The sequence below is a fragment of the Callionymus lyra genome, chromosome 9 (genome assembly GCF_982586985.1).
Source record: "Callionymus lyra chromosome 9, fCalLyr1.hap1.1, whole genome shotgun sequence".
Lineage (NCBI taxonomy): Eukaryota > Metazoa > Chordata > Actinopteri > Syngnathiformes > Callionymidae > Callionymus > Callionymus lyra.
In genome coordinates, this window is record NC_141826.1 from 26489614 (window position 1) to 26503889 (window position 14276).

The 14276-nt window shown below is 36.9% G+C and overlaps 2 protein-coding genes across 3 annotated transcripts in view; one reads left to right on the forward strand and one right to left on the reverse strand.

The window, feature by feature from the left end:
* Positions 1–1577, reverse strand: part of gdpd2 (glycerophosphodiester phosphodiesterase domain containing 2) — a 21111-nt gene extending 19534 nt beyond the window's left edge. Inside the window, exons 1-2 of one of the 2 annotated variants that reach the window (XM_087799861.1) lie at positions 1562–1577; positions 1049–1120 (exon numbers count right to left, since the gene is read on the reverse strand). The gene's annotated coding sequence lies outside the window, so the exon portion shown is untranslated. Of the gene's footprint in view, positions 1–1048; positions 1188–1561 lie in introns of those variants that run through there. The other variant, XM_087799860.1, reaches the window with a different exon arrangement.
* pdzd11 (PDZ domain containing 11) lies at positions 1518–6626 on the forward strand. The gene is made up of 6 exons (XM_087799877.1): positions 1518–1603; positions 2266–2363; positions 4445–4585; positions 4654–4752; positions 5712–5772; positions 6201–6626. The coding sequence occupies exons 2-6, from the start codon at positions 2268–2270 to the stop codon at positions 6233–6235; spliced, it is 432 nt and encodes a 143-aa protein (XP_087656003.1). The 5' UTR covers positions 1518–1603; positions 2266–2267; the 3' UTR covers positions 6236–6626.
* The last annotated feature ends 7650 nt before the right edge of the window (positions 6627–14276 follow it).

Consider the following 14276-nt stretch of genomic DNA (forward strand, 5'->3'; position numbering starts at 1 on the left):
AACACACACTCACACACACACACACACACTCACACACACTCACACACACACTCACACACTCACACACTCACACACACACTCACACACACAAACACACACACACACACTCACACACACTCACACACACAAACACACACTCACACACTCACACACACATGAGAACACTCACACACTCACACACTCACACACTCACACACTCACACACTCACACACACATGAGAACACTCACACACACACTCACACACACACACACACACACACACACACACACACACACACACACACACACACACACACACACTCACACACTCACACACACACACACACACACACACTCACACACTCACACACACACACACACACACACACACACACACACACACACACACACACACACACACACACACACACACACACACACTCACACTCACACACTCACACACACATGAGAACACTCACACACTCACACACTCACACACACACACACACACACACTCACACACACACACACACACACACTCACACTCACACACACACACACACACACACACACACACACACACACTCACACACACACACACACACACACACACACACACACACACACACACACACTCACACACTCACACACACACACACACACACACTCACACACACACACACACACACACACACACACACACTCACACACTCACACACACACACACACACACACACACACACACACACACACACACACACACACACACACACACACACACACACACACACACACACACACAGACACTCACACACACACACTCACACAGAGTCCACATCACATGTAGACTTTAAAGATCTTTGAAGGAGCTTCAGGGCAGATAATCCAACAGGTTCAATAACACGTTTATTACCAGGATATGAAGCAACAACACAATAAAGTTTGTTTCAAGATGAGTTTTCTCTCAGATCTGCTCAATAATAAACATATATTTAACCTCCTTCATCATTCAGCTCCTCGTGGACGAACACATACATTTAAACTGGTGTATAGGAAACAAAAACTCACCTCCAGCAGTAACTCCTCGTGTGAAAGTCTTCTCTGGAGACGATAGTTTCTCTTCTGCTCGACGATGACAAACTAATGAATGACATAAAAGAGGCGAAGCTTCACTGACGTGACACAAATGAACCTTGAAATTCTTACAATAAACAAACGTGTTTTACTATAACCATTAAACTATACTTTAATGACGCGATAAAGGTCGTGCAAAAAAAATTATAACAAGATCAAAGTCGTAAAAGTACTTTATCAGGAGATTAAAGTACTTTAATATCGAGGTAAATGTTTCCTAATCGACTTGAATCTCGCAATGGATGCATTTTAAACGACTCTTATCTCGTAATACAATTCAATAAATATGTGTCATAAAGCCTCGTCATATTTTTTATCGTCGGTTGTTTTATTTTATTATTATACTTTATCTTGTTTTTTTATAATGGTTTTCTGTTCAATCATCTACAGGTGTAGTTCAGACTCCTCCGCAGCGGGCGGCGCTATTGCGTTCAGAGAGAGACTCACCTTTGGATAGAACAAGTCCGGCCTGTCTGTCAACCTAGCTCGGTGAGAGTTCTTTTTGTTATTATGATCTTTATTTTGACTTTGATTGATTAACTGACCTCAGGTTTATGATACGGATCATGTGGAATTCCACATATATTATGATTTATGTTTTAAAACCACATGAAACGCCCACAGACGTAACTTGCTACGCATGCTAACGTTAGCATCGATAAACAAACCTTTTATTGACGTAAATAAAAATCCTCGTTTTTTCTGGATTTGTTTATTAAAGTGTTGACGTCATTCTGGATCATCATAGAAGAAGCTTTTGTAATGTCGTCTACGTTTACGTGACGACGTGTCCAGAACACCTGTGTTTACCTATTTTCCTTGTTTAACTTGTATTTGTTTTAAACTGCAAACGTTCATTTAACTTTCTATCATTATTGAACACTCACTGTTGGAAATGCAGTTTAAACATTAATATATTAAGATGAAGCTCCGATGAAACTATGAAAATGTTTCCTTTAGATTGAAAAGATCTAAAAAATAAAACACGTTAAACACATTCAAATGTTCACGATCTAAACAAAACATTTATTACTTACAATGTTGTTTTTAAGTCATAACTAGAAGATAAAGTTCGTGAAAACATGTTTGCTGTGATGCTTCAGTGTCAAATGAAAGAACTAATGGGTTTGTTTATTGTTGTTTTATTCTAGAAATGATGGATCAGAAGATTCCTTACGACGATTATCAACTTCCTGTTGTCTTCCTGCCTTCCTACGAGAATCCACCGGCTTGGATTCCACCTCAAGAGGTGTCGCGTCAAACATGAGCCTCAAACATCCGCCGCACAACATCGGTTCCACTAGTTTCGCATTTATTGTCATGAACCTTAATCTAGTTTAGTTTTAAAATAATTTATTTAAACCTTAGTACATTTTTAAGCAAATGAAGTTTAAATATATTAAAGTGTTTTAAGTAAGGATAAGAGAAAACACTAGTTTCCATGATACTGTATTGATATTCAACAGCACTCTATTGATTTGTATGCGTTATGTATCTTTGTGCTTTTTATCGTAATTATTTTATAGTTTATATTTCAATACCAGTGTCTTTTAAAGAAAGTAATCACATTATTTTTTTTTTTTACAAATAAAATTCAAATAATGTTGCAATTAAACTTCCGGCCTCTAGATGTTACCAGTTATTACGTCTTCCACAGCTAAAGGAAGAATGTTGACTGAGGACGAGAGGATACAGTGAGTCCAGCAGCTTCTAAAGCTGATGTTTGGACATATTTTGGTTTGAAAACCAATGAAAGTAGTTACGACTTCGTCAAGAGTCATGTGGTCTGTAAATACTACAACACCAGAGTCAAGTACTGGACAATACTACACATATATACTTGTTACTACACTATCACAAAACCAGAGTCAAGTACTGGACAATACTACACATATATCCTTGTTACTACACTATCACAACACCAGAGTCAAGTACTGGACAATACTACACATATATACTTGTTACTACACTATCACAACACCAGAGTCAAGTACTGGACAATACTACACATATATACTTGTTACTACACTATCACAACACCAGAGTCAAGTACTGGACAATACTACACATGTATTCTTGTTTCTACACTATCACAACACCAGAGTCAAGTACTGGACAATACTACACATATATACTTGTTACTACACTATCACAACACCAGAGTCAAGTACTGGACAATACTACACATATATACTTGTTACTACACTATCACAACACCAGAGTCAAGTACTGGACAATACTGCACATATATTCTTGTTACTACACTATCACAACACCAGAGTCAAGTACTGGACAGTACTACACATATATACTTGTTACTACACTATCACAACACCAGAGTCAAGTACTGGACAATACTACACATATATTCTTGTTACTACACTATCACAACACCAGAGTCAAAGACTGGACAATACTACACATATATTCTTGTTACTACACTATCACAACACCAGAGTCAAGTACTGGACAATACTACACATATATTCTTGTTACTACACTATCACAACACCAGAGTCAAGTACTGGACAGTACTACACATATATACTTGTTACTATAGTATCACAACACCAGAGTCAAGTACTGGACAATACTACACATGTATACTTGTTACTACACTATCACAACACCAGAGTCAAGTACTGGACAATACTACACATATATACTTGTTACTACAGTATCACAACACCAGAGTCAAGTACTGGACAGTACTACACATGTATACTTGTTACTACAGTATCACAACACCAGAGTCAAGTACTGGACAGTACTACACATGTATACTTGTTACTACAGTATCACAACACCAGAGTCAAGTACTGGACAATACTACACATGTATACTTGTTACTACACTATCACAACACCAGAGTCAAGTACTGGACAATACTACACATATATACTTGTTACTACAGTATCACAACACCAGAGTCAAGTACTGGACAGTACTACACATGTATACTTGTTACTACAGTATCACAACACCAGAGTCAAGTACTGGACAGTACTACACATGTATACTTGTTACTACAGTATCACAACACCAGAGTCAAGTACTGGACAATACTACACATGTATACTTGTTACTACACTATCACAACACCAGAGTCAAGTACTGGACAATACTACACATATATACTTGTTACTACAGTATCACAACACCAGAGTCAAGTACTGGACAGTACTACACATGTATACTTGTTACTACAGTATCACAACACCAGAGTCAAGTACTGGACAGTACTACACATGTATACTTGTTACTACACTATCACAACACCAGAGTCAAGTACTGGACAGTACTACACATGTATACTTGTTTGTCCCTCAGCGAGCTCACCATCTGGACTACAACAACGAACTGGCTCAGTTCCTTCCTCGCACCATCGTCTTGAAAAAACCTCCTGGCGCTCAGCTGGGCTTCAACATCCGTGGAGGGAAAGCGTCTCAACTCGGCATCTTCATATCCAAGGTCGAGTGGATTCAGTTTGTTTGTAGGATTTCAACATGTTGAACTCGTGGTGTGTTCCTCGTGGTCAGGTGGTTCCGGACTCGGACGCTCACAGAGCAGGACTGCAGGAGGGAGATCAGGTTCTGTCCGTCAACGACGTCGACTTCCAGGACATCGAGCACTCCAGAGTGAGTCTACTGTGGTTTATCTTCTTTAAATGGTTTTACAAATGTCTTTAAAAGTCTTAAACTTTAAACCTTGTACATGATGTTTATGTTTGATTTAACTTTTTATTAATGATATATTTATTGATGATTCATTTATTGATGATTCATTTATTGACGATTCATTTATTGATGATTTATTTATGGATGATTCATTTATTGATGATTTATTTATCGATTATTTATTTATCGATGATTTATTTATCTATGATTAATTCATCGATGATTTATTTATTGATGATTTATTTATCTATGATTAATTCATCGATGATTTATTTATCGATGATTTATTTATCGATGATTTATTTATTGATGATTTATTTATCGATGATTTATTTATCGATGATTTATTTATTGATGATTTATTTATCGATGATTTATTTATCGATGATTAATTCATCGATGATTTATTTATCGATGATTTATTTATCGATGATTTATTTATCGATGATTTATTTATTGATGATTAATTCATCTATGATTTATCGATGATTTATTTATTGATGATTAATTCATCTATGATTTATCGATGATTTATTTATTGATGATTTATTTATCGATGATTTATTTATTGATGATTAATTCATCGATGATTTATTTATCGATGATTTATTTATTGATGATTAATTCATAGATGATTTATTTATTGATGATTTATTTATTGATGATTAATTCATCGATGATTTATTTATCGATCATTTATTTATTGATGATTAATTCATCGATGATTAATGATTAATTCATCGATGATTTATTTATCGATGATTTATTTATTGATGATTAATTCATCGATGATTTATTTATTGATGATTTATTTATCGATGATTTATTTATCGATGATTAATTCATCGATGATTCAACTCAGTTCTAAATATTCTCTCTTCATAAAAGCTTTAATCTCTGAAACACTTTCTGGTCTCCAGGCCGTTGAGATCCTAAAGTCTGCTCGAGAAATTCTAATGCGAGTTCGTTTCTTCCCGTACAGTAAGTTTTGACTCTTTTCTTAATCCTTGGAAAAATATTGAAGACTTTTTTAAATTCAATTCTTGAAGAAATATTGAAAATAAAAACTGAATGAAAAAAAAAATGTTTTTCAGTATTTATTATGTATTGTCAATGTTACATTATTATGTAATAATTCAATTAAAATACATCTATATTGAAAATAAGCCAATAATGGATCTATTATAACAATTAATATAATTAAAAAGACTGAAAATCAAATATATTGAATCTAAAACATTTTATTTATTAGAATAATAATATAAAACTTGTTTTAACTTAAATGCTAACCATAAACATTAATAACCTTGTTTTATAAATTTAAAATATCATGTTTTATGGATTTAATTAAATGATAAATATCGTTAGAAAAACAATATCTCACTTGATTCTTCTGTTTTTCTCTTAAGACTATCAAAGGCAGAAGGAGCGGACCGTCCACTAGGGGGCAGCATCACATCCTATAACGTCCATCTTCCTCCTCCTCCTCCTCCTCCCACGCGCCTGATCCATCCTGTCGCGTCACCTTCATCTTGACTGATGACGGACACGCGTATAATATTCCAGATGATGTCATGGTTCATTAATTCTCAGATGTTTTTTTGTTTTATTTAACGACATAAAGTCACGACCATCATTTATTGAGTCCAAGTTCAGCCTCGGCACACGGTTGCCATGGAAACACAGTCTTCAGTTTAACTTCAGATATTGAATGATTTTGTTTGAAGAGTCAGGAAATGAAAGCGTTGTGTTTTAAGACAAACTTTATTTAAACCAGTAAAGATGTTGATACAAACATGTCAAACTGTCATAAATCATTTCTTTGTACAAACTTGGTCCAGTTGTCAAGATGTTTGTGCGTCAGACGAGAAAAGTGTCGACAACTGTTGTGTAACCGCGGCTTGAACCCCGAGCGACCGGTTCTTCTCGTTCTCCTGCAGATCTTCGTGGTTTGAAAACGAGGCGAGATGTTGAAAAATATGTCGTTTATTTTTGCTGGAAAAAAAACTCAAAACATGGGAAGAAAAACTTCATCAGGCGCCGACAAAACCTTCAGTAATGTCTAAAATAAATAAATTATAAATTGGATTTAAATCAGAATCTGATAAAACCTGAACCTGAATAAATATCATGACCTTTGACCTTCACCTTTAGGGTCGGCCTGCGACAGGTAGATGAAGGTGCATCTGTTGGGGCCCAGAAGCTTGATGTAGTAGCCCGTGATGATGGAGATGTCTCGGACCAGGTCTTCGGTCGGAGGGAAATCCTGAGGAGATGAAATACAAATGAATAAACAATCCGACCACCTTTCCAGGGTGTCCCATCATTGTCCCAGTATTTATCATTTAGTCAAATATTTGATAAACTTTTTCACTCACGGATGCAAATGTCCTGCGACGACTTATGGAGACTTTTGTCTTTAGCAAGTTCAAATATTTTTACTTTACTTTTGATTTTACTTGATAATTATAGGGGAACAAAACTCTATTCTAGAGTAAAACTTGTATCTAAATCATTTCAAAGACACGAACGCAGCAACAATAAAACAACAGAATATTTCTTCCACAAACATTTCTATTTGTGTCTCGTCGTGTTTGAAAAAGTTTCAAATATCCATAGCAGGTGTATGCTTTTATGAAGGATGACAAATTACTAATTTATAAATTAAGGTATAAAAATGTAACAAAATGTATAAATAAATATTTGGATAAATATCAATATGTCAATAAAATAAATTACTTCTGATTGAATTGTTGTAGAAGAATGGAGCCATTTTACCTATAAATACACAGTTTGTCATTTATACATTTTGACATTTATTTATACATTTATTTATACATTTATACATTTTGTCTTTTTTTTAGGTATTTATACATTTTGTCTTTCTGACATTTCTTTGTCCGTATGCAAAATAGGTGGGCGGGTCGAACATCAGTCTAAGGCAGTGATTGGTTACAGCCTTGGATCAACTACAACTGCCTTGAGAACATCACATGTTCATCACACTTTCATCTTAGCTTCACGGCTAACTTTGGATAATACTGGGAAGATGGAGCGTGTCCATGCTATTGCTAATCATTTATGATCTGATAAAGAAGTGAATTAGATAAGATCACAGTCCAGTGTGTAATTTATTTAGTTGTGCTGCATTAATGTTTCTAAGTAAGTTTTTTTGTCCAGTTAACTGTGTCGCTCTAGTGATCAGAGAGGTGAGCAAACCACAAAGTAACATCTCTCAAGTCTAACTAACAACTTGTATAAATACTCAGGTGTCAACTATGTGAGAATATAAACAATTGTAACAGTGGTTTGAAGTGTCGAGTTTACGGAGGTCCGTGAAGGCATCGCGAGTCTCGGTTCGTGAAGAAGAATAAGACGGACAGCTGTTGTCGTTCGAGACGAGGGAGTGTGTGTTCACGGACTTTGTAGTGTCTCATGTCAACCTTTACTAGACCACAATGTGATTTCAACTCTTTTGAAAGTATTATACTTAGCATATCTAATACTACCTTGAGATCAGGTCAGTCACTTCTCTTTGTTGGAGTCTATCGTCCCCCTGGACCTTATTCTGAATTCTTGTCTGAGTTCTTGAGTTCCTGACCAGCCTGGCGCTTAAATCAGATAAAGTGATTATTGTTGGTGACTTTAACATCCATGTTGATATGGTCCACGATAGCTTAGCTAACAGGTTTAACTCTATCCTGGAGTCATTTCTCTCAGTATGTACATGAACCGACTCACTGTTTCAACCACACATTAGATCTTGTCCTAGTGTACGGACTTGAAATTAAAAATGTTATGTAAATGTAATTCAGTTCTTTCTGACCATCAATTAATAACCTTTGATTTGATCTTAAATGACCCAAGTCTACAGAGCAGGATCTCAAAAGATGTCCGTCTGAAAGAGTCATAACCAAGTTTATGGAAACAATTCCCTCAGTGTCAGTAAAATGCCTCAGTGTGTCAAGAAACTCTACCCATAGTCACCCCAACATTGATAACTTTGTTATTACACACTCATAACACGCTTGACTTAATCGCACCACTAACTCAAAAGACTGTTAACAGAAGTAGTCTTGCTCCCTGGTATACTCAGGAAAAACGTAAATTAAAACAGGATTCTAGACGACTAGAGAAGAAATGGCGTCAAAACATAATGAATTCTACCAGGACTGGCAGGATAAGTTAAAAATATACAAGGCATCTCTTCGGAAAGCCAGAGCCTCATATTACTCATCACTTATAGAAGCAAATAAGAATAACCCCAAGTTCTTATTCAGCACTGAAGCCAGGCTGACACTGAGCCATCAGTCCATCAGTCCATCAGACCATCAGTCCATCAGTCCATCAGTCCATCAGACCATCAGTCCATCAGACCATCAGTCCATCAGACCATCGGTCCATCGGTCCATCGGTCCATCGGTCCATCGGTCCATCGGTCCATCGGTCCATCGGTCCATCGGTCCATCGGTCCATCGGTCCATCGGTCCATCGGTCCATCGGTCCATCGGTCCATCGGACCATCGGTCCATCGGTCCATCGGTCCATCGGTCCATCGGTCCATCGGACCATCAGTCCATCAGTCCATCAGTCCATCAGTCCATCAGTCCATCAGTCCATCAGACCATCAGTCCATCAGTCCATCAGTCCATCAGTCCATCAGACCATCAGTCCATCAGTCCATCAGTCCATCAGTCCATCAGACCATCAGTCCATCAGACCATCAGTCCATCAGTCCATCAGTCCATCGGTCCATCGGACCATCAGTCCATCAGTCCATCAGTCCATCAGTCCATCAGTCCATCAGTCCATCAGACCATCGATCCATCGGTCCATCGGTCCATCGGACCATCGGTCCATCGGTCCATCGGTCCATCGGTCCATCGGTCCATCGGACCATCGGTCCATCGGTCCATCGGTCCATCGGACCATCGGTCCATCGGTCCATCGGTCCATCGGTCCATCGGTCCATCGGACCATCGGTCCATCGGTCCATCGGTCCATCGGTCCATCGGTCCATCGGACCATCAGTCCATCAGTCCATCAGTCCATCAGTCCATCAGTCCATCAGTCCATCAGTCCATCAGTCCATCAGTCCATCAGTCCATCCCTCCTCATCTCAGTAGCAGTGACTTCATGAACTTTTTTAATGAAAAAACCCTCTCTATGTTTAAAAACAATCTTAAAACCTTACTTTTCGATAAAGCCTATAATTAAACTGTTTATCTTTAGCTGCTATAACTAACTTAACTGTTTATCTTAGCTGCTATAGGCTGAGAATGCTGGAGTTTTAGACACCAGCTCCGTATATCCTGCTTTTCTGCAGTGCATTCATCACCTGTTTAAACACCTTTTTATTTCTCTCCCGGAGCCCCAGGACCTCCAGAGCTGCTGCTGATCCAGGATCTTCACCACGTCATCAGATCCCGAGTTCTCTCCAGCACCTCCATGGACTCTCCTACACTCTCCTCTTTTTCTCTCACTGTATCCTCCCTCACTCCTCTCCTTATCCATCTGTCTACCCCCCCATCCTTCCTCCCAGCCGGTCAAAGCAGGAGTCAACAATGAGTCCGGTTCTGCTCCAGGTTTCTTCTAAAAGGAAGTTTTTCCTCGCCATAGCTCAATGTACAGTGTTTCGCTTATTGCTCATTGTTGAATTGCTGGATCTGTTTTTACTTAATCAAATATAGTCTTACTTCAACTGTAAAGGGTCTTGAGATAACTTTGTTATGATGAGACACTTTAAATAAAATTGAAATTGAATGGAACTGTTTTTTGGCCTTGTCTGTGGCAGCATTATCAATAAAGTTGATAAACATTTCATGCTCTCTCGAGTCTCAAATGGTTCTTATTTAAAATAAATAAATATCTGCATCACGTTAAAATAAAAATAAAAATAAAAAAATAGTGGAAAAATGAGAATGAGCTCTGGGTCAAGAGGCGAGTGAGTACACACTGAGTCACATGAGCTGGTGCTATAACTGTGAGACTCACAGCCTTCATTCATTAGGATCGTGGTTGTTAAAAAAATTCAGTCTCATACACATGAACAATACGGACAACTTATGAATGAATGAATCATTTATTTCGGAATGACAGCTTGTTCAATTCAAGTTTGTTTGCTAAGATTTCAGAAAGATTCTCTGCATGCAGCGTCGATATCTTAGACCAGTTGATGCAGGAGCGATAGTTTTGAGATCCACATCGATTACTTTAGTTTGTTTCGCCTGTTTAACCAATCACTGCCTTAGACTGATGTTCGACCCGCCCACTTCATTTACATACAGACAGAATGTATAAATAAATGTCAAAATGTGTATTTATATGTAAAACAGCTCCATTCTTTGACAAAAATTAAATCAGAAGTCATTTATTTATTTTGACATATTGATATTTATCCAAACATTTATTTATACATTTTGTTAAGTATTAATACATGTATTTATAGATTTTGAAGTTTTATTTTTACATAGGTCATTTATCATCCTTCATAGATTTGCATACGGACAACAAAATGTATAAATACATGTCAAAATGTATAAATGACAAAATGTGTATTTATATGTAAAATAAATCCATTCTTTGACAAAAATTAAATCAGAAGTCATTTATTTATTTTGACATATTGATATGTATCCAAACATTGATTTATACACTTGGTTACGTATTTATGCATTTATTTATACATGCAGGAAAAATACAAATATAAAACAGATTATAATCACAAAACAGTACAACAATATAAGTAAGTAAGTAAGTAATTTTTATTTGTATAGCGCTTTTCCAGACCAGGGTCACAAAGCGCTTAAACAATCAAAACAATATTCAATAAAATATATACTTTAATCAAGATTTTGATCATTTTGATCAAGATAAAAATGAGAACACAACAGGAGTTACAGAAAATCAAGGAAAAGCCTGAACAAATAGAAACGTCTTAATGTTTCTTGAAGGAGTCAGTAGATCATCAAACACAGATGTTTCTTGAAGGAGTCAGTAGATCATCAAACACAGATGTTTCTTGAAGGAGTCAGTAGATCATCAAACACAGAGATGTTTCTTGAAGGAGTCAGTAGATCATCAAACACAGATGTTTCTTGAAGGAGTCAGTAGATCATCAAACACAGATGTTTCTTGAAGGAGTCAGTAGATCATCAAACACAGATGTTTCTTGAAGGAGTCAGTAGATCATCAAACACAGATGTTTCTTGAAGGAGTCAGTAGATCATCAAACACAGATGTTTCTTGAAGGAGTCAGTAGATCATCAAACACAGATGTTTCTTGAAGGAGTCAGTAGATCATCAAACACAGATGTTTCTTGAAGGAGTCAGTAGATCATCAAACACAGATATTTCTTGAAGGATTCAGTAGATCATCAAACACAGATGTTTCTTGAAGGAGTCAGTAGATCATCAAACACAGATATTTCTTGAAGGAGTCAGTAGATCATCAAACACAGATATTTCTTGAAGGAGTCAGTAGATCATCAAACACAGATGTTTCTTGAAGGAGTCAGTAGATCATCAAACACAGATATTTCTTGAAGGATTCAGTAGATCATCAAACACAGATGTTTCTTGAAGGATTCAGTAGATCATCAAACACAGATATTTCTTGAAGGAGTCAGTAGATCATCAAACACAGATATTTCTTGAAGGAGTCAGTAGATCATCAAACACAGATGTTTCTTGAAGGAGTCAGTAGATCATCAAACACAGATGTTTCTTGAAGGAGTCAGTAGATCATCAAACACAGATGTTTCTTGAAGGAGTCAGTAGATCATCAAACACACATGTTTCTTGAAGGAGTCAGTAGATCATCAAACACAGATATTTCTTGAAGGATTCAGTAGATCATCAAACACAGATATTTCTTGAAGGAGTCAGTAGATCATCAAACACAGATATTTCTTGAAGGAGTCAGTAGATCATCAAACACAGATGTTTCTTGAAGGATTCAGTAGATCATCAAACACAGATATTTCTTGAAGGAGTCAGTAGATCATCAAACACAGATGTTTCTTGAAGGAGTCAGTAGATCATCAAACACAGATGTTTCTTGAAGGAGTCAGTAGATCATCAAACACACATGTTTCTTGAAGGAGTCAGTAGATCATCAAACACAGATATTTCTTGAAGGATTCAGTAGATCATCAAACACAGATGTTTCTTGAAGGAGTCAGTAGATCATCAAACACAGATGTTTCTTGAAGGAGTCAGTAGATCATCAAACACAGATATTTCTTGAAGGAGTCAGTAGATCATCAAACACAGATATTTCTTGAAGGATTCAGTAGATCATCAAACACAGATATTTCTTGAAGGAGTCAGTAGATCATCAAACACAGATGTTTCTTGAAGGAGTCAGTAGATCATCAAACACAGATGTTTCTTGAAGGAGTCAGTAGATCATCAAACACAGATGTTTCTTGAAGGAGTCAGTAGATCATCAAACACAGATGTTTCTTGAAGGATTCAGTAGATCATCAAACACAGATGTTTCTTGAAGGAGTCAGTAGATCATCAAACACAGATGTTTCTTGAAGGAGTCAGTAGATCATCAAACACAGATGTTTCTTGAAGGAGTCAGTAGATCATCAAACACACAGATGTTTCTTGAAGGAGTCAGTAGATCATCAAACACACAGATGTTTCTTGAAGGAGTCAGTAGTAACTAGTTTAAAAAACAGTGCTTGAGTTTTATGATTTAATAGGTACTTGATTGAGTTTTTTTGAGCCATGATATCAACTTGGATTTAAAGATAAGGAAATTGCTGATCTTTCTAATCTCACTTGGCACCGAGTTCCAGTGAGTTGCAGCTCTAATAGAAAAGGCTGATTTGCCAATCGCAGTATTTCTGTGCTGTACTGCGCAGTCACAGTCACTGTTTGGTTGCATTGATATGAACTCCTTTAACGGAGGAGCAGCCAAGTTATTAATTATTTTATACACTAGACAAGTGTCAGCAAAACGCACATAACTATCAAAAGTCAGAAGGTTATGCTTTCGAATGATGTCACCATGGTGATATCTTGACCTCTGATTGTAGTCCAGTACCTTAAAAGTTTCTTCGCAAAGTGTTTTTAATTGAGCGAGTGTATTTTCTTCAGCTTGTGACCAGCTTGTAATGCAGTATTTAGTACATGAAAAAATCTCGGAGTTCATATGTTCTTTAGCTTCATCCAAGGAGAGTTGGTTTCGGATGAGTCTAAAATTACTCAACTTTAATCCGACAGTTTCAGACACCTGCCTTATGTGTTCCTCGAAGGACAATTGGGAGTCGAGAATAATTCCTAGATATTCAAAACGTGACACATTCTGGATCTTTTCCCCTTCTACAATGATGTCTGGCTGGCTACTATTGTTTGCTATGTCAAAATACATGCAGGCAGTTTTACTACGGTTTAGTGTCAGGCAAGACTCTGAAAGCCAAGTGGAAATTTCTTCCATCGCTTCATTTAATTTGGACGCCACTTCAAATCTA

Bases quoted from the DNA above. Each gene is read 5' to 3' on its own strand.
- pdzd11 (XM_087799877.1), top strand. From the start codon at position 2,268: ATGATGGATCAGAAGATTCCTTACGACGATTATCAACTTCCTGTTGTC. The intron at 4,753-5,711 runs GTGAGTCTACTG...TCTGGTCTCCAG, and splicing joins AGGACATCGAGCACTCCAGA to GCCGTTGAGATCCTAAAGTC. The intron at 5,773-6,200 runs GTAAGTTTTGAC...TTTTCTCTTAAG, and splicing joins AGTTCGTTTCTTCCCGTACA to ACTATCAAAGGCAGAAGGAG.